The 21,728-nt window shown below is 42.1% G+C and overlaps 2 protein-coding genes and 1 long non-coding RNA gene across 11 annotated transcripts in view; 2 read left to right on the forward strand and 1 right to left on the reverse strand.

The window, feature by feature from the left end:
* The window catches only part of LOC111260590 (allatostatin-A receptor), a 93,761-nt gene extending 88,576 nt beyond the window's left edge, over window positions 1-5,185 (forward strand). For 4 of the 5 annotated variants that reach the window (XM_086968397.1, XM_022833473.2, XM_022833470.2 and 1 more), the window contains exons 8-9: window positions 1,339-1,496; window positions 1,945-5,185. In XM_086968397.1, the coding sequence (XP_086824523.1) occupies window positions 1,339-1,496; window positions 1,945-2,449 (663 nt within the window). In that variant the 3' untranslated portion in view covers window positions 2,450-5,185. Of the gene's footprint in view, window positions 1-1,338; window positions 1,497-1,930 lie in introns of all 5 variants that reach the window. The other variant, XM_086968402.1, reaches the window with a different exon arrangement.
* LOC111260638 (uncharacterized) overlaps window positions 1-21,728 on the reverse strand; it is a 44,133-nt gene that overhangs the window by 14,299 nt on the left and 8,106 nt on the right. The gene's annotated exons all lie outside the window — the stretch shown is intronic.
* KCNQ (KCNQ potassium channel) overlaps window positions 13,171-21,728 on the forward strand; it is a 162,444-nt gene continuing 153,886 nt past the window's right edge. For 3 of the 5 annotated variants that reach the window (XR_002680407.2, XM_022833411.2, XM_022833433.2), the window contains exon 1: window positions 13,173-20,619. Coding sequence is in view for 3 of the 5 variants with exons in the window: in XM_022833411.2 (XP_022689146.1) it covers window positions 20,369-20,619 (251 nt within the window). In the remaining 2 variants the exon portion in view is untranslated. Of the gene's footprint in view, window positions 20,620-21,728 lie in introns of all 5 variants that reach the window. The other 2 variants (XR_002680410.2, XM_022833424.2) reach the window with 2 other exon arrangements.

A 21,728-nucleotide genomic window follows, 5' to 3' on the forward strand; every position in this document is an offset into this window, starting at 1 on the left:
TCCTCTTATGCTTTGTTTCTGATACACTGAAAAATGTTTGTTGAAAAACAGATACTTTAAAAAAATGTTCATTGTATTAGTTTCGGGCGGTCATGTTTATTCAGAATAGCCACTATTCACAGCGACTACAGTTTCAATTCCAAACCGAGGCGCTCACGGGCTCTTTAATCTCCTTTTGCAAATATGCAAGTGCTTTCTCAACAAAGGCACGAGACGCGAATAGACGGTGTTATGTCGAGACTCGTTTAACTTTTATATAATAACCCACCGTACATAAACCTCCACCGAATGGAACTTTGGCCTGTGCGGCAGTCGTATGCCTTCACCTCGAAACATGTTCATGCTCTCAAGTAGCCAACACTACGCAGAGTGGTCCGTATGAGCTGGGGTACAATCTTACCGCATACGATAAGACAATCTTCTAGACACTTTAGCTGTGGTCGATTGCGCAAGAGTTCTTTTTTCAGAACACGCAGGTAAACTTTGTTGTTGATACGTTCGCCTTTATGCAAAGAGATTGGTGCCATGACGTCCTTTTCGGCTGAGCACCATATTCAGGATATAAACGTTGGCTGGGAAACTGCTTTTAGCCTATTTCATCGTGGACAAATTAACGATTCTTCTTGCAGTTGATTTCCGCATAAATTTTATAAGAAAGGAAAAAACTAAACCTTGGTAATGTGTCGGGTAAAGTCAGCCGGAAAAATATAACGTCTACGTTCAATACGCATTCAATATGTAATATATTGATATTAGATATTATAACAAAGATATTAGTCAAAAATAATAGATGAAGAATCCTTAAGCTTTGCTGAAGTCATGGAAACAAGACCAATAAACCTAACAAAGTACAAAAAAGAAAAGGAACAAGTATAAGTAGGTTAGGCGGCCATCAGCATCTGTCAGTTGCAACGTTGATTAAAAAAGGTGACTCTATGTTCGTGGATATCGACAGTAGAGTAGGTTTACCCACTGCAATAAAAACGTTTTTCGTTACGTCTGATGTGAACGCGTACTGCAACAACTGTCCACAAACGTCAGTGCCGCAAAAATATCGAAAGGATAAAGGAAAAGCGATATGAAAGAAAAGCGGTTTATAATACGACAAGGCTACTGTAAGTAACATCGGACCCGGACCGGAAGATGTAGATTAATAGCCAGGCTCTCGCTATATATTGAAGATCTTTGATATATCCCTAAAGGGGTCATGATTAGTAGGGTATTTAGCTGTCTGGTTAACATTTCTTCCGGCTAGCTCTTATCCTATTGTCAACGAGCACATTGCATCTGATAGTTGGTGTTTGTATCGTCGTGTGTAAAAGTCTTTTTTATTTTCAGGTAATACTTTTCCTAAAGAGCATGCAAATGATCGACGTTGCATCGGACATGACGCTGCTCGTTTTACAAGTTTGCGCCCAAATCCTTGCTTATACCAACTCATGCTTAAACCCTATTCTTTACGCGTTTCTGTCAGAAAACTTCCGAAAGGCGTTCCGGTGGGTATAGTTGGATTTATTACTGATATATGTGTACACACTTTGCACTTATAAGAATTCTTCTGTGGAATATATATTTATATTTTTAGATAGTATGATATATTATATGATCAAGTGATATATACAGGCAGGTTGCAGAAGACAAGTATTACTTGAAGTGTCGGTTATTTCGCAACATCTCGTCCTCCTCCCTTGATAAAATTATCACTGAATAACCTTATTTCTATCTTTTTTCGCCTCTCGTTTTATCTTGTTTTCTTTAAGAATCATTACTGGCTTATCACAAAACACGCTGTTGTTGTTTTGAATCGATTTTTACATTTACCTGTGCTCCGCTACTGTTCGCTTTGCCTCTTTTTCTCTTTCTCGTTTATGACCAGCTCGTAGCTATATATATCGTATCTCCGTTCTCTTGCCTGTGCCTTTCCTAACAGGCGCATCTTTACAGGAAGCTGATTCTTTGCGGGGCGCGAGAGGCGCCCCTCGGTCAGCTCGGTGGCCACCAGCACAGTGTGAACACCCATACGCACAATCATCACCCGCGCGAGAGCACCGTTGTTACAACGGCTAACCGTCACAAAAAGGGCAGCGGGACAACGACCCTCACCGCTCGCAACGGACAGCTTATTAGCGACATCTTGTTGTCCCAGCCGTGTGCCGTCTCCGAGCCATTGCTTCAATCTCCATCTCAGCGAGAAAGCCAGCTACCACAGCCTTCAGTTGAGGCAATGGCTTCTGATGACGGCGGAATTGGGTGTGGAAGCGCAAGCACCACTACGGCAATAACGAATATGACAACAACGACATTCGTTGCTGGCACAGACGGCAGCCCGATAGCTGCTGGCGTAGGAGCCGCAAATGTTGGTGTGGTGCAGGCGTTTCGGGCACGCGTCGCGCCAAAAGGAGAAATTATCACTGTCATTTGTCACAGGCCGCAAGACGAACTCGTCTAGATTCGTGTGGAAGAATGAAGAAAGCACTGACTAAACATAAACGAAGATTCTACGACTATCGTTAGAAATTCAACCTAATACTGTAATGATAGCCGTTTGTGCTTCCTTATCCTCGCGATGGCTTGCTCTTTCACGTGACTGTGAATAAGATAAACACACTTCAAAAATGGAACATATCAAACAAACACAGAAAAACTACAGACGATAAATAAAAGTTATCCGTGTTTAACGTCGCATCTTGTACGCCTCTAAAGAAAACGAAATGCATTTAAATCGCTTGAGTCAAACTGTCGTGTTTAGGAAAACCGGAAAGATTGGGATCAACACATATATATACTTGTAATGCCTTTGGTGCTGTTATTATGCGAATACAACAGTGATCATTTATATAGATTAGTTATAGAAATCGTTTAATCTATTCGACATGATGTCATATGGATGATTGCCGTAAGCAGCAGCTGTTTTGTCAGAACGACGTTGGCGACTAAAGAAACATACCACTATTGGCAACCGAAGCCCATCTAGAAACGGAAACCTTGACTGGCTCCCTAGTAGTTTCGTCATACCAATAAAAAATCGCAAATAAGCATGTGTTTCGAGTGGTGGATCCGGTATTGCCGTTAGCATTGCTTCACATGGTTGGCCACCAGCACGAAACAAAGTAAGTCCTTGCCCGGTCGAAGGTCGAAAAAACACTATACGTACGCCATTTTCAAAGGACACTTCGAAAGAGATTACGGCTGACTTACAGAACGTTTATGTGCATATAGAACCCTTAGTGAACATGCATGATGTCTAGAAACGGCCCACGAAAGACACTCACCAGTACTAAGGTGCCGTCCTTGAAGCATGGCACATGGGATCATTCTATCACACTACATATAATGTCGGATTGAATATATAGTATATTAAGTTGTACATATTCAAGTATACGCATGTAAATATTTACCAGTACGTACACAGGTATACCTTCTACGAGCTGTCAGTCAGCTTCAGAAGGAATCAAATAGTGTACCTCGTATGAACGCATGTATGTCATCTACGGGACAAGAAGTTAAGTTCGGGAAACTTCTCTTTGTTGAAGTTCAAAGTTTCTCTCAATGCTTCTGCTAGCGATAGACGTGAATTGCATCTCTTTCTCACAGATAGGTATATATAGCACAATGGTAAGAAGTGTCGTAATTGAAATGGGGCAGTTAATGACTATGCTCTTCACCCCTGCCGCTCTCATTTAGACGAAATCAGAAACTCGAATTGTCCCCTATGGACCTCAGCGTTGTTTTGAAAAGTTCCTAGCTGTAATAAACTTTCAACGAGATTTCTAATGTGCAACACGTGTATGGCAACATCATAATAACGGTAATGATTATTGCTATAACAGTATATAAATAATGTGTTTAGTTTTAATTGTCAAAATTACTATTGTAACATGTATAACACTGCGGAACTATAACATAGCGAACAACAGGCTACAATAATTTATTGCTATCATGTACATATACAGCTGCATAGCACTGATTCCAGACCTCACGTGATGTACACTCTAAACTAATGTATTAATGCGGTTGTTATATTATCATACCAATAATTACATTGACATAAAAACAACAATTATAAAAAACGTAATTTTTCATTTGTGATTTTATTTACTTATTACTTAATTCTGTGTCATATATTTGTTTGACTTATATGTTTTGCGTTGATTTTGTGAACATAGGTATTACGTTATGGAACGTAAAATTCCAAAAAAATAAATTATTATGTATCTAAGCTTACTAACAGTAAGAGCTGACTTTATGTATGTGGCACCTTCAACACGGATTTTCGGAAACAAGCGAAGAAGGCCTTCCTTGGTAATTTATTGGAGTGAAACTCTTATAGCGTTCTTAAAGGCAGGACCTAAGCAACCTGAGTGTCGAGACGCCTGACAGAAGTTCGATCCATTAACAGTAACACAATTTTCTTAACTTAGCCAAAGCTTTCTCCTGGAAACTTTTCTGTGAGTAGATCTATATAGGAAATCGGGCAGTAGAGGCTAGCTACTGGAATGTTAATAAGTACAATGTATTCATAAAGAGGATATCATCAATAAGGTTTACTGGAGACACTGACGATGCACGAAAACAAATGATAATCATCACCCGCCACACGTGTGATCACCTTTGTTTTGATGATATCCATCACCATATGATGTACTTATTAATGCTATTTGAACGGTGGGCCTTGTCCACTCCGGCAATGCAACGAGCCTATGGTAACTTAACCGTTGCTATTTGCTTTGTGGGCAAATATATAAGGCCGTGTATAGCTATAAATACAATATAACAAAAGCTCACTAGCACAAACCGATACGTAAAATCCCACAGTAATGTTAATGGTTATAGGAATAAGAGTACAGCTTTCGATGCATGGGGTTTAGACAACTCTATTTTCAATTGTTGAATCAATTAAAGGCTTTGCTATCTATGGACGTATGTAGAAATGTCCAAGGCAAAAAGAATCTAGACACCGCTAAAATGTGCCCTAAAACAAAAGCAAAGTATCGATACTTAATTGACGGCATGAAGGGTAAAAGATGACGAAACGTAAAGCGTCTTTGGGCGGAGGAAGATTTTTCTTCGGCCCAAGCTACACGACAACATTGATATCTAATATATTCTGAAAAAATATAATTGATCATATGACTCCGTCATAAAATCCTTCTTGAATAAATCGATGATCAATACGAATGTTTAAGCTAAGTCGTCATGTAAATGACGATAATAATAAATGTAATAATAGTATTATATATAATATCGGGACCATAGCTGACGTCCGTCCATTTTTACCTACAGACGTTAAGGCTTATGGACTTATCCGTCCTTATCTCGCGCACGATTCTTAGCAAGTATCACTCAGTTGATCTTTATTAGCTGCTGTTCGGTATGAATCTCGCTGCAGATAAGTTCGTTGTGTTATTGCTTTGAACAGAAATTTACGACCTCTCTGTGAAGAAATCTGTATCTATTAATGCATTTCCATCATTTTTAATTTTTCATACGAGTCTCCCACGGCTCGTCGTCACCTACCGCATATACCCAGTACTTTACTTTTCATTAATACGTTACTATGCTACCATCCTGTCGTGGTTATTCCGCTATTTCGAAAACCTTAAAACATCTTAATGTTCTAACTATTATGTAGGTACTTGAGTTGTTGCCTGGGGCTATACATAACGAAATTTTATATTATACGCCATCGCAAAAAATACGTTTATTATGTGTAGCCTCAACCTTCTATTTAAATGATTCGTAGATAAACATGCAATCGTTGCTGACAAACAGAAAAAAACGGCGAAAAAGTATTTCTTCGGTAGCTTTACATTAAGAAGCTAAGTTATATTTTCAGCATTTTTTTTGAAAGATTTTTCCCGGTATACAGTTATCATCGTAACGTTTTCTCGTTAGGGTAGGCCTGCATTCAAAAAACAACAAAAACCGTTAAAGCCGTTTTGGAGATTATCGGAGCATAACATATACATACAAGATATGGCACCATTTGTTATGTTCTGTTTCTAAGGCTATATGTAAATAAAAACAAGTGTCGAACAATGCTAGAAGTGTCGTTCCCATTTATCCAGTATAACCATTATTTACTATCCCTATTCGGGTCTTACACTAATCAATAATCATTTTGAAAATATCAGTGCCGCAAGTAACTTTTTAACGGCAACGCAACGTCAAACGATATTGGTAAGTCAAATTGCGAGCTGATCTCAAAGCGAGCATTTATCTAAACATGTCAAACCAAAAATCGCCTTCTCGAGCCAACTGTCCAGCCTCTTAACTCTGAAACCGAATTGACGATAGATTTCCCGATTCCAATGCTGTCTAACAACTAGTATTGTGTTACATGTTAATCTCGAAGAAAACAAGAAATATCTAATCTTGGTAGGACTTGTCCAGCGCGAATAGATTAAAAATGGCCCATCGCTGCTTACCAAAATGCCGCGCTGTTCTCCGCCGTGACGAATTTATCATTTTGTTATAGAAACAATGAGCTTTTTCCTGGTAGCAGAAATGGTGGATGAACCCCTGTCTACTAGGACAAACAGTGCGGGAAGGTTTGATCTTATTTAGGCGGCGCACCTTATTTATAGAGCGTGCTTGGAATAAACTGAGACAGATATTGGCAGGATAGTGAAGCGAAGCCAAGCCCATTTATGCATTATTCTTCCTCTGCCGCTAAAAAACCGTAGACCTTAGGTAAAACCGGAAATATATCATGACAGAGACCAGGATGTTCGGCTCGGCCTACGAGCTAAGTCTCCTAAGCCGAAAACGCCACTGCCGGTTTCCGTGCGGGTTCTGAAGTGTGCGAAGGAGATTTCTATACGCCAGCGCGAAAGAACACTGCACAAAGTAATATTTAAGCATCAAATGCATATTTACTGATTCTCGTATTTTCATCGGGAATTTGACAACCGTTGTTTAGAAATACGTTATGAGGACGTCAGAACGTTTCCTTGCGTCCCACAACGACGTCCCAAACATACCAAACTTTCACCTATATACATATATAAACTGACATTGTCTATAACAGGCTCATACCTACTTTTTATTCGTAGTTTCACACCGAAAGCTTACTGTACAAATAGGAAATTCTCCTCAATGGTCATCAAATGTTTTGATCGTCCAATGTTATTTCTTCATTGACTTATTAACAAAAATGGTAGTTGAAAACTAGTCGCTTGTTGACTTTTATCAGTGGGTAAAACTTTGAGCCTGACGTCTGTAGGATTGTTATTTTAAGCGGACTACACCACGTGCACCTCTGTCGTTTTGTGGGCCTCTGCGTCCCGATTTAAAGAGCAGGAAATTATAGAATATGTGTTATTCTATAGGGACAACTAAACATCGATCTCCTTTGCTGTGTCTGTGTATAGTTGTGTCCATACTGGAACAAGTGCACGCATGGAAAAATCGTACCATATGATCTTGGCTTCCTTAAAGGGCCTCATTTCTATGAGACAGAAGAACAGCGCATGCTTCACATCATTTGTAGACGACGCCACAATTAAGAATAGTTGCTCTATTAATAACGCATTTACAGGCACGGTAACTACTTTTTCTTCAGTGATTCTTCCTAATCGTCTCTAGAGCGAATTCTATCCATAGTAATGGCATCGTCAGTCGAAGCACTTAATCATTAGAGAAATTATATCGCATTATTTGCGAAACACACACAGAATATATATATATATAGAATACCGCAATGTCGAAAGAGACATTATTCACTACCGTAAAATATCGAACATGGGTGAACGTGAAAGCGCTCTACTTAATTCTATGATATCATAGAATCATTGATATGATAATTCTGTGAGGGGTGATGATACCGTGCTTCTTATTCTTAGTATTACCACCATTGCGTCCGTCAAGATGGCCAAATTCACTAGTATGTAATAGCTTCTATACGAAATATTTGGCCGGCTTTATTCAAGTGACACACAACGAAAATAGCCTATTTTTCGTCCTACGCGCTTCTATGAACACCATTAGAAATTTAATCGAATCTCATAGTGAAAATGAGCCTTTTCATTTTTGGAAATAAGCGTCAATAGTCGTTCGGCTTTGCTAGCGTAAACGTTGTTTGAGCGTCAACACGCTAAGATGCAACAACAACAAAAAACTCGGCCAGACAATCACGGAGATGCATGCATATAGAATTTTAAATTGTTTGCTTCTTCTGTTGAGTACACGAAAGAAAAAGTAGGCAATTATACAAAAAAAAATTGATAAAACGCTTCTAAACTTGTGTGTTAGCAAACGTTTAATGTACATAAAAGAATATATGTGCATCTACTGCCGTCCCTTGATATGAGCGCGGTTCAGATGAACGACTTGCCTGTCCTGTCCGACGATTGTGGAAAAATGACGATTAGAAGCTATAACGGAGGAAGAAGCACGTCTCGGTAGAACTTCAGAAGAAGTTCAAGTGGCAGTGGTAGTTCTCATTAACTGGTGATTATTCTAATCAGTCGCTGCTCGAGTGTTTTTCACTAATAACTACAAAACGTGCCTGAACAGTTAACTAATATTGTTGCTATGACAGAAATGATTCAGTTTTGGCCGACATACATAGGGCGTTGTCGTGGGGAGCTAGGAAGACTATAAAACTCTAGCACCAATAAAGCGCAATGCGCTAAAAGACACTACATATACGTGAACTGTATAAAAAGAGAGGCCTGAAAAATACAGACCAATTCAACTGGCCGCGAACAGTGGCGTAAATAATAAGACAAAACGGTGGGCGGGTGAAAGAGAAGACCCTGCAGTGGACGAGAAAGGTCAATGAGTTGCTTCTTACGTTGTTCTTATTGGAATGGGTAGCGATCGAATAGTCTTAGGCAAGAAGCTGCAAGGAAGAACACAGGATATAGCGCGGTACTCGAATAGTAGTTCAAATTTCCCGTTATCAGTTCCGTGATGATGATGGTGGTGAGAGTGAAGGAACGTACAAAAGTATATGTCATCATTTGGTTCACTTAAAACTTACTGTCTCAGAATGAGAAGCCAAAATCTAAGCAGGAAAACACAGAACTGATTGAATGTTCTAATTATATTTTACCACTTGCCCGTATATGCGTATATACTTAAAGGGTAGAATATTAAAGGGCGATATGAATGCTATTGATATCGATAGCGGACGTAAGAAAAATTACAGTGATCAGAGGGACAACAACAACGACCTCGTGTGTGCCCGGCCAAACATATGTCCACCATTAAGTTTTTAGAGCATAGGGGACGGAATGTGTATTGACGCTTTCGAGCGTATTGGACTCGTTTTTTCGTGCTGGTATAATTCAGACGATGTTCATCTAAACTTTTCAAACTCTAACCCTTCGCACCGAGGCCCTGTTGTAACACGTTGTGTTGAATTTTTGACACTTATCATCGTGCTAATATGGACTGCGAACCGTCAGCTAATGCCTTTGCTATAGATCTTTAAATATGACATAGGGCCTGCTCATGTAAACGTTTCTCTTTAGTTCGTTAGTAGATATTTCTGTTAAATTATAACGAGATTATCATAGCTTTAAAACGATCATATCGTTATGAGTATATCGATGTCGATTCTTCATCTGAGGCAGATTTTAGAGCGGATAACTGTATAATTGTAGACCAATGTGCTTACGTTACTAAGTAAGTCCATAAATACTCGAATTTTCCCTCCTCGAACAAACGGATAAATTTAGTAAAAAAGTCTCGAGTATTGCCGTACAGCAGCAGCAGTCCCTAACAATGCAATGAAAACGGAAAGAACCATTGCTAACGACTTTATTTGACAAAATACAAATATACTTTTACTGGTAGGTAATAATAGATTGAAACCCTGTCAGATCCTATGTATTTTTTTCATGACGTCACGCTATTTAAGTAGACACATTACTACTGCTTTAAAAAAGCGCATGGCCAAAAACTTTAATTTATATTGTAAGGTGCCATGATATTTCGCAATTGCGAGAATGCCATGAGGGGCTCTCACGTACATTTAGACTTCTACGACGGTAAACCAATCCCATATTTCGATTATTACTATTAGTACGTAACTAGTATATGCTTCAGAGCTAGCTTCAAAGCCAACTCCTTCATTAGTTTTTCTTACACTCTATTGGTGCTACTACACATATGAAAGTGAAGCACGTATTTATGTGGAAAACTAATATATAGCAAATATCTATAAGGAAAGGAACATATTCAGCGCAGATTGAAGACAGTTAGAGAACTACTTCAGACAAATTCAGCAATCGTTTTATTATCGGTTCATTATGCAAGTACGGCCTGATCGATCGGCCGATTGAAGTCTACCATATCCTAAGATATTTCGTTTACTTTCCCTGGAACATTTCACTCGCTGATCATCCTCCTCAAGCCCGCTTTTTAGCCGCAATTGTTTGCGTCATTATGGTCTTCGCTTTGTTTGTATAACGAAACGTCATTTTGACTCTGGACTAGCAAAATAAATATGTAAGATAAAAAAAAGGAAGTGAACTTGAGCCATGACTGAAGCTAGGCAGAATATTTGTTCCGCGTGCTACCAGAACCATATGCCTCCAACCCCGTGTGTCATCCAAGTTCTAAATCTATAGAAGTCCTTGTATACGATCATTCCCCGACCAAACCATAGTTCATGGAATTCTTTTGCCTGCTTTGCGTTGACCTACAAGTGTGTACGGGTAAAACTGTTGCCCATTGGTTTTGTTAAAATAAATAGTAATGTTGCTAATGGATAACAGTTTTATCTTTGGCAACTGGTGGGACTCGCGGCGTAATAGGATTACTAAATCATTTTTCATGTTGTTAAAAGTGATGCAATAAACCTAGAATTTTTTGAAAAAAATTTGATAAAAGACGTCCCTTCGAACAACTGCGCTTACAAAGGGCCTTGAAATCTTCTAGGCAAAAGTGCCCTTTTTGCGCAGGTTACAAGCACAAATCTAGTGCTGAAACTGTGTGAATTCTGGTAACCAACTCGGAAGACTCGAAGCCATTTTTACTTTGCAAGTCGAGTGCCTCTACGGCAATAAAACAGTTCATTCGGTTCCGCTAGATAAAGGAGCGTAGCGTAACGCGAATCTTTCCTTGGAGACTGAATGTGAAACTGACACGTGCGCGGTCCGACCCACCGAATAACGTATTCTACCTTCTTGAACATCTGAAAGGTATCCCTGAAAGCAAGTTCCATGTCCTCACAAACTTAGAATAATTCCAGTTGGGCAAGGAGCTGAGGGAACGCACCGCAAAGGCTTTCGATCCCCTATTTTGTGAGTAAGCAACTTCTTAATGTTTTCCTCAGTTATCTTGCTGGTGCAGAGCTTCTATTCCTTCTGCTCCGAGCGCGAGCCAACCCCGATACTAAGAGGGTTTTTTAGCGTTAGACAGTTGATTTTACAGAACAGCTTGATTTTTTTAAGTTTCTTCTCATAAATCTACGTAGTTATACTACGATGAAACTCTACTTCGATGGTAGGTTTTATCGTCGTTATTAGAATTCAGCAAATTTCCAAAAACCCTCGCCTAAAGCGCATCAAAATGTCCTATTATTGTAAAAAAAAACATAAGATATTATTATATTGCACTTTCGCTGTTATAGGTAAAATAATTTTGCTTTCTTTTTCAATCGTTGAAATATTGAGCAAAAGCCAGAGTATGTAAATATGGCTGGCTTCATACATTCTACAAAATCTGGTAATGCAGAGTTTTTTCATTTTTGCGCACTATGCGTGGATACCTGGTGGCAACCTAGTAGGTCCATAGATAGCTATGGGTGAAAGTATTGGAGATTTGATCAAATGTGGTCTAACTACTATAGTAATAAAAGACCGCTACTCCTTGCTGGGATGTCCAGTGCTTTCTAGCTGTTCATTGCGTAGAAACAACTTTTGCCTTTTTGTTATTTCAGTTGTCAGTAATCTATAGATCATCAATCAGCTCTTTGCAGCAAATATTTAATGTGACAATTGAAATTTTCATATATATATATATATATAACACCACACACTATAAGTTATTGAAATATTTTTCTAGCATTCGTTCAATATTGATGTACCATATTTATGGATGTTATTACTGTGATAGCAGCATCAATGATACAATGCAATGTATCGTATGGCAGTGGAGATCAAACAAAACGCGTCGAGCGCAATGGCGTATCGACATGTTTACGCTCGATACAACCAGCCAAATTGCCTAAAAGATGTCGCTATACCTAAGTTATAAACATCGTGACTATGGCGGCGGCGTCTGCGTAACGTGTACAGTTTTGGAGAACTGCATCCTGATGGCGCCATCCAGACTATCAGGATTGATTCATAACATTCTGTTTAAATCTAAAAATGTTATGCTTTTAAATTAAATTACGAACTTCATACAGAGCGGCATTCGCGTTGCCGTCGTGTAGAGGTGAGGAGAAGGCTGGACTGAAAGGGATGGGCCGGACAGTTGAGGTCAACTAGAGCTCAGGTCTCCATGCCCGGTATCGTCGTGAGTGGAGGTGAAGGGGTACGTCGTCGTTCCGAGATGGGCAGCGCCACGTTGTTTAGCATTAGCGCTGCTGCTGTTACTGCTTACTGCTGACTTGGGGCCGCGAAAACAGTCTGGGAAAGGGCGCCCGAGTATGAAGAAGCTAGGGGACACGGAGTGAATCAATGATCGCCAGGAGTGAGGAGTTGTATCTCGAAACTTAAGCCGACAGTTTTTAACGCAAAATGGCTACTATCATTCCGCATTTTCTCCTTTACGCACAAGCGCACCAGGGAGAAGTGTGAGGTCCGTGAGCGGCAGTCTTTCTCCGTTGCTGTAGAACGCCGCCCTCCTCCTCAATGTTTTGCCTTCCTGCGCCGTCGTCCAGTCTTCGATGGTTAGGCGTCTCGCACAGCCTTCTGCCCAAAGCAGTACAGCGTACTTGCTAACCGTGCTGACTGTACTATGTTACGTTCCTGCCTTTCATCCCTAGCCCTCCACACCACTCGCGCCGTCCTTATGTCGACAAAGCTACTCGCTATGGCTACTTAGTAAAGTCAGCGCGTTTTCCTCGAGTGGATGTCTTCTGCTACTCCATACGAACCGAAACACCACACATCTGCGCTGCTTTCCCCAACTTAGCAAAGTTTCCCCTTTTCTGCCCTGGCAGACCCGTCAAGACGCCCTCAGCCCTCAGCAGCCCTCTCCACTCACGGCGATTCTCCATACAAGCTAAGGAGACACTTAAGGACTTTTAGGTCGCTTACTCTACGAATAGCGTAGGCTTAGGCGCCGTCGACTACGTTGTACTATCGTCACTGGTTTTTTGCCACCTGGCTGTTCTCAGCCGTCCGCCAATTCACGCCTAGTATACGTTTTTCGTTCATTTCGTTAAACCTGAGCTACTCCAGTGGGTCCCCAGTAAACCGAAACTAAGCCGTTCAAATCTATTCATTCATTGCCTGCCTTCAGGATATTTAGCAATAAACCGCCGGAGCGACGGCTCACGTTATGAAAACGACGACTCTGGGTAGAGAGCGCCAAAAAAAGTGGCCGAACTTTGTCAAAGTATATTGATCTATCTTAATGAGTGATCATCATATTGGCGGCAGCGTAACCAACCGGCATAGCCTGCTTATGCACAGAGTATGTGTATATCCAGCACAGCTAGGAAACATGATCGACCCCGTCGTTTTGGCAAAAGTCTCGACTTCTCAACGATAGAAATGGCACCTCTACTGTTTGTCTAATAGTTCCTCGAGCAACCTCTACAATGTTCGGCCTATTGTGTTGACTACGCTGACGACAATGACAGCTTTCTACTGACAGTATATCGCATTTACAATTGAGGTCGCTGATGCCCCGGCTGCAGAATCTTCAATTGTGGAGATCCCCGTAGCAGACACGAACTCTGGACCAGCGGCACCAGGCAGCAAAGTGTAGAAACAGGAAGGAGACGCGCCTTAAAGGCCAAGCATCAGCGACGACGAGCGCAAAATTTTCCAGTCATTCGAAGATGGCTGGCTGGCTGGTGGCAAACCTGACAGAGCCCTGCTACTGGCGCGGACCGATCAAAAGGACCTTTCATTACCACTGCCAATACCATCAGCACCAGAAACAGCAGCAGTAGCAGCACTAGAGGATTACCGTTCAGATCACTGCCGAGCCGCCGACTGGGAAAGCAGGATCAGCAGCAGCTACCGGCAACAAGGAGGATGCGAAATGCGAGCACACTCGGTCCACTCTAAAGGTGGAGAGAGCGAAAAACACCAATGCCGTCATCACCAGCGTTGCCGCAGCGGCGATAGCCTGAGCCAGAACGGTGAACCCGAGAGTCTAAGCCGGCAATCTCGCCTTCTAGCCCGGCCGCAACTCGCTGGTCATGCTTTTGTCCGCGAGTGGAGGCGGCTGAGGCAGGGCTGGGCCCGCTGCCGTACCAAAACATTATATAGCTGGTGCTTCTGCTATCAGTTGCCAGACAGTCACTGAAGTGCTTTTGTCGTCTGCCGTTGTGGCCGTGTGCTCAGAAACGGTACTGGCGGTAGTAGTGACGATAGAGATACTCGTGCTGCGGCGGCTGCTGCTGCTGGCAGCGCACCAGCAGCTGCGGCTGCTGCAGTGGCAATGACTGTGTCACGCTCTGTTGACGTCTTGTTAGCTGCAGTTGATTGTCGGCGGTGACGACAACGCCACTGTCACGGTCCTGGTAGACAACGCGGCAATTTATTCGGTCCTTGAGAGGCGGAGAAGAAGCCGGCCACTTTGTGTGGACATCATTGGTGCCGCCAATCTCCTTAAGATACAAAATTATGTGCGAATACTATGTAGCTGATAGTGTTGGAAGTAACTTTGATGATTATGATTGTGGTGCTGGTGATGATTCTAAAATAAAGTGATAATGACCTTGTATTGGTGCCTCGAATGAACTCGATGCTATTGTGTGTGATGGAAAGTGTCCTTGTGCGCGAGTGAAGCATAAAAGAAAAAAATGACAGAAGACATAGAGTCACTTGTGCGCTGTTGATATTTTACTCCGCCGGTATACTGTAGAATCGTATGTCGTTTATCGATCGCGTTTGTAGTCTGCTATGACTTGACACGACGATGTAGGCCAATACGAGGGTGAGGTAAATCGAATTCAAAAACGAGCCAGGAAGAAAACAGACTGTAGAGAGAACACGCTTAACGAGTAGAGCGATTCACATAGATCTATTCATTCTGCATAGCTGTTTACGCAGAATTTTACATCAATCTATCGCATTTACCTATTACTACTACTACTACAAAGATGTCTATAGTATTTGCAAATGTGTAACGTCTGCGTGTGAGCAAGAGAAAACAGGAACACCCGGGAGCAACAATGCCTAAACAACGAAACGAAGCACAACGAGTGTGTTAGAAGTCGATTGCCGCCAATCAAGTAAACAATATTTCACCTTATATACTTCGTTCATCTCACTGACCGGGTCCGACCGCAGTTTGAATGCGATCAGTTAGAAGCCTGGTTCAATAGCAAATTGAGCTTCAGTTCTTTCTGAAGTCTATAACAAATATCGACTGTATGGCGAGCTCGCGCGAAACTTGAGTAACTTGAATAACTCCCCAGCAGTTTAAATAGGCACTGCGTAGCCCATCGCTCTATGGCCGTTACTGTGAATCCGGCGTTCGCCGCATTCTCCGCGCTCGGTATTTCGCAGACGCCTCTAAAGATTCGAATCGAGGTCGAAGCTCAGGCAGTTCGAGCACCAAATTACGAGACAATAAGAAGACGTCCAAGCGCATATTGTACTTGCGTCCAACTGTTTACTGCTTGCGCCGCTAGCTCTTTCTATCTGTCGCCAAAGCCAAAGGCAAAGGCGCCAACCTTTGGAGGCTGCAAAAGCGCGCGTGCCGGTTAAACAGAGGAGGTGCGGATGTCGCAACGAACGAATGTTGTTATCAAACAACCTCCTTCAGCAGAGTATTAACACCGGTCGCGTTTTAGGACAATTGCACAACGCCAACTGATCGACGACTACCCTTCTCTACTATAGTTATCTGCCTCTGACCAGATCTGCACCGGTCAAGTAAAATAGTTGACAACGTTTGCTTTTCTCGTAGTTTCTAAATAGCAGTGCGGAATACTGTCAGCTGCTGAGATTTGTTGCTAGCATTCGCGTTGAAATACAGTCGCTGCTTGGGACTGAACTATTGTGAATGTGACAAAGGAAACGTCATGCATTTCTATCTAGCTCAAAAAGGTATTTTCTTGTATACTAGTACGTGCCACGAAAGACCGCTACCAATTGCCACCCTAAACCCACGACAGGAAGACCTCTAGTCGACAAAGCACACAGGCAAGACTTGTTTCGATGGATGAATTTCCCTTAGAAGGATCGCACCGAACTGGGGCCCTCGAGATTGAATAACGTAGAACATCACAACAAGCACACTCGCCTGCTGTGTGTCCGTGCGTGAAACTAAGCGGGCCTACGAGAACGCCGAACGACAGCTTAGCTAGCATCAACGTGCTCATCTCCTAGTTGAATTTATTACACCCATATATATGTATATATGTATATACATATATATATATGTGTATATATAAAGAGATAACAAATACTACGTTGAATCACGCTACGCATCGTCGATCATATCGAGGCTGCTTTAGTCTAGCCAGCTTTTACTCTAAGCGTTAATTACGACGAAAGGAAACTGCAAATAACCGGACTATCTCTCCTTCTTCTCACTGGAATTAAGCAGCTCTACAAGGTAACAGTCCTCGATCCCCGAATCAATCCGAGCTCGTCTTTTTCGCTTATGTATGCGCATATCTACTATCATATATGCGTTTTTACATACATTTTGGTACGTATGTTGCTGTTTATTTAGCTGTTATTAAGTGTGCTGTTCGTCGGCCTTGTGTCTATCAGCCAGCTATTGGCAAAATGAAAAACTCTGTTACCGTTTCGTTATTCCGCCAGCGACAGCACCGTTTCATCGCATTTTCTTCTGCGCAACCCAAACCTACCCATCGACATTCATTCCCTCATTTATATATATATATTCATATATATATATAAGTATGTATGCTTCACCACATTGAGCGAAAACCCATTTCAGCTAAATACGGTCATAATTCTTTGGTGAGTGGTGTTAACGAGAGCACCAACCGCATTTGATCTGTCGTCTCGCTCCGTCCCGGCTGATCGCTCAAGTGAACAGAATTGAAGTGCGATCGGTTAATTAGTTAGCTGATTTGTTTTCGGCAAGCAACAATTAACAGAATCTTTAGCCTACTATTGATTGTACCGCTTCTACCAACGCTCTAATGATTGGCTTTCTTCTCAATTGACCATCTGTGTCTTCATCCGTACGACTAGTTCTACGTACTATCTGCTCCACCTTGACGACTGCTACAGTCTGCGTCGGCGAGCAGAACGCAAAACTAAAAGACGAAATATTGGCAACACGTGAAGCTCACAACCAGTAGCGTATCCATAACAGATATATGGCTGGCTTCAGATTGATACCTCTGTAAAATTCCAACACCGTGTACAATTGCTGTCCAAACTGATGCCACGAATCTTTCAGAACACTGAGGTACTTCAGCAGAATGGTCGACTCGTTTTGCCTACCAGCTTCAACCAGTTAACTAACTGTTAGTACTATACGACTGCTACTATATAACTCTTATACTAACTATTATAACGAATTGCTATAATTATACAATTGTCGAAAACTACCGCCGCTGTGAGCTGAACCGACAAAACTCGCCAACGGTCATCACTATCGTCTACTCTAAGGGCCGCTTCCTCTGTCGCCATCCTCGAAATCCGTCAATGTAGAACGCCCGAGAGGGGCGCTCTCAATGCCCGTCATGTTGCCCTAGGCAACCGGACACGCTACTAAAGTCCAGAGATAAATGCTGCATCAGCCTGTCACTGTATCTGTCCGGCCGCCCAGAGTATCAGCTGTCGGCCGCGAACGCAAGCCCCCCTATGCGGGGGGCACGCTATGTTTCAGCTGCGGCCATCTGTCGATATCAGCAATAATATTCATACAGCAGCAACAGAAACAATAACAAGGTTTTTCAAGAGTTACTGCCGCCAACGACGAAAGCCTCATTTTGAAAAAGATCAACCAGCGTCGCGGCTGCCACGCCTCTACCAAAGGCAATTCCTGCTAACTAGGCCCTTTTCAAGTCCGATTGTCGTTACGTCTTACCGCCGTCAACGCCGCATAGCTATCCGCCAGGACGTCGATAATAATAATAATATTAAAGAAAAATACAATATTATCAGGCACTTCGTCAACGGTAGCATCACCCAGCCTATCTATTTGTTATTTAAACTGAAAGAGATAACTGTAGAAGTAATTGTTGATAAATTGTGGCATTTATTCACAGTCATATGCGTATGTAGCCAGAAGCAGCTTGTATCTGACAGTCAGCAAAAAAAACGACGCAACGAGGAAGGACGGCCTGAAACTGCTGAAGACATACCAGCAGCGGTGAAATTGCGAGCAGTCATTCTGCCGCTTCACTCTACCGAAGTCGTCGATAAAGCTGCGTCTCGATACCCAGGGATCGAAGTCCAGTCCTCTTATAAGCTACGTAACTCTGTTGAGTGGCGTAGCGTCACGGCTGTAGTGGCATCACAACCAGCCAGATTTCCACTTGATGTCTTTAGTCCTTCAAACAAAGACGGATATATCGCTGGTTTACCGACATCGATGGTGCACTTTTGTCTTTTGAACCACACGTATTTTCCCTACAGACAGGAGTTGTGCAAAAGAGGCGCAGACCCGAGAACGTCGAAGACTCAGACCTGGAGAGAAAGCCGACACTCTATTGTTGGCGTTCCTAACAGAGGAAACAGGCAAAGACAACAACAAGAAGACAATTTGTTGTCACGTACCTTAACGGCTCTAGGCCCAATGTTCCACAGGGACCGAAACGACGAGCCAAACGATATTTACAATAACATCCTAAAACAACAGAATTTCTCGAGTGTTCTACCTTATCGTCATCCATGTAGGGTACTAATAAAAGATATCATCACTGACCGCAATATTTATTATTACTGTCGCCGTAACTGTTATAGCAGTTACTACCAAATTACCATACTCATCACCTGTGGGCGCCTAGCGCGATATTGCTCATTACGTAAACATTATCGAAATAACTCGGCGTTATCAAACGACTGGTGCCTACATCTGTGGCGTACCGTCGTTACATTGACAGCAAATCAAATAACAACAAATCTCTTCATTGACCCTGTTATCATCGTAAATACGACGACGGTAGTCGCACGAGTTAGCTTTCATCAGCGTCGTAATAGAAGAACACCAGCAATATCGGCCTCTATTCCTTTCATACCAACTATTTTTGGAACGACTGTGATTATTATTTTTAGTGCTGCCATTAATGTTATCAACTCAACGAATTCATCGAATAACAAGGGAAAAAATTTGCGCGTCTCATGATTCTCTGCCCAGGCTCGGGTCTTCGCGCACCAACTAGACCCAGCCGTTCGTTCGACAGCAGGAGCGACAACATCTTAACAGCATCAACTGCTGTTATCTCCTCGCGTTGGAGCTCTTCGATTGTGAAACAGCTTATCGGACGAATGGCAATCATCTCCAGGTTGTTCATTGCGCCCGGAGATCAGCGACGACAAACTCCAGCTGGTCCGGCCGTGGAAGTGTCCAGCAACAGATACAACGTACTAAGACATAAACGGAAACAGCACGGTAAATGAAATCAAAAAAAGCCACGTCGTAACTATATACAAGGCGGAAGTCACCGAACGGAAGTTAGCGAGGAGGCGTTCAACCTAAAAGAAAAAGAATCGACAACGAGTCAGCAGCAGCAGTAGCAGCAGCAGCAGCAGCAACGAGGTTAATTTCAATAGCCAGCTTAACTTAAGATCCTTACAGAAAATGATAACAAGGTTAAAAGAGCGATAACTACGGTAGAAAAACAGATATTATCAAACAGGAATAAACCTGTCGAATACAACAGCAGAAACAACAACAGTCACAGTGTAATTTCCGGGATACCGACAAAACCAAAGGGTTTCGAGTACCAAAAGACAACGAGAATCTTGAGAGAGAGCAACAAGCGGTAGGTAAATTAGTTGCTTTGAAAAGGACCCATAGGTCTCAAGTACAGGAAAATAGCAAAAACTTCAATTAAAAAAACGGTGACGACGATAGTACAGAAAGAACTGACTGCAAATAACAGTAGATGAAGAAGAACAACAACACCTCGTATACTGGCCGACATCAACTAGGATCATCGAAAAGTAAGAAACAGCATATGCAAAGCTAATTTCTACTGATTTGTTTTCCTACTAAATAATCCTATCGAACCATTCGACAGTTGGGACGGAAAGAAAGAAACAAGGTGCGCAATTTAGAACAGATTTCAGTTATGGCATTCACTGATATGGAGCTGGCTCGTCTCGAGGCTGGAGGTCCTCGAAATGCCAGCGGTAAGAACAACTCGAGTATGTTATCCTTGCACTCGACGTCGGTACCGTCAAGGACATCCCTTCTTGGAAAGCCAATTAAAGGACATACCGGCAGGGCATCGGACGCCGCCTATCGCAAGCGCCAAGCATTTTGGTACAATTTTCTTGAAAGGCCCCGTGGATATAAGGCAGCATCGTATCACATCTTAATGTAAGTCGATGATTATGTACATGCAGATGGGTGTAACAAAGTAGGTAAATAATTCCTACATGCAACTCTAACATTATGAGTCCCTTGTTCTGTAGCCCACTTCCCTCCGTTCCATGAGCAAATCTTGAGCGAACCAGCAGTGACAATAGCAGGTTTTGTAGCGGAGTCCACAAGACGTTGCATTTCTCGCTACTGTAAAATTTAATCACTAAGATTAAAAATTAATCTGCTTTGTTCGATTAATTTGCCCTGTCGATACAAATTACCCTCGTTAATCATGCGTTTTTGCCCACCGTATAGTTCCGCCCCGACGATACATAATTACCGCCTGCTATATATATTAGTAGCCTTAAATATCTTAGTATCAAACATTTCGGAATTTGTGTCCATTACCGCCATTTGGTCGTTGTCTAAATAAGTTTAGATTTTGTATTGTGAATAAATACCCTAGTTAGAGCAGTGGCCGTGCTTCTCTAGAATACCAATACTGAGACAACGAAAGCGCTTGTTCCTCATAGAATCCTGTTGCGTCCTCTTGCTCCATGAGCTACCGCATGTGCTCGCATGCCTGGCAGTATTATTTTCGTCGCAAGCGGTTATTGGTCCGGCGAATTTTTTCAATGCAAACATTCTAGACTCTAGAGGCATTACGGAGACAACAAAATACACAAAACTTCATGATGACCTTTTCTCTCAAACATATGTTGCTCCCGTACATGATGTAGGTTAAAAAAACGATGTTGTATTTTGTTAAAAGTCGTTTGTCGGGGGAAAGAAACTGTAATTATAATATTTCTTGTGCATCCATTCGGCCTGCCACTTCACGCTCGATACGATTGAAGGCCTTTTGATTGAGTAAAGCTTAGATTAACCTGGATCGCAGCAAATTTGCATATCTGCTCTGTGGATGCTTTTAGAAGTCAGGAATTCTAAAGCAGATCTGACAAACCTTTTTACTAGGATAATTTATCCACCTAGGTCTCGGCGCATGGTTTTATACTCTTAAGACATTTCGGTTCATAGCGAACTGCCACGATCCATCGTCCCAGAAGCCTCGCTGCCATGTAGGCTTTAGTGTTGCTCAACACATTTAAGTTGGCCGTTGCAGT

Source organism: Varroa jacobsoni, unplaced genomic scaffold (assembly GCF_002532875.2).
Source record: "Varroa jacobsoni isolate VJ856 unplaced genomic scaffold, vjacob_1.0 scaffold_44, whole genome shotgun sequence".
Classification (NCBI taxonomy): domain Eukaryota; kingdom Metazoa; phylum Arthropoda; class Arachnida; order Mesostigmata; family Varroidae; genus Varroa; species Varroa jacobsoni.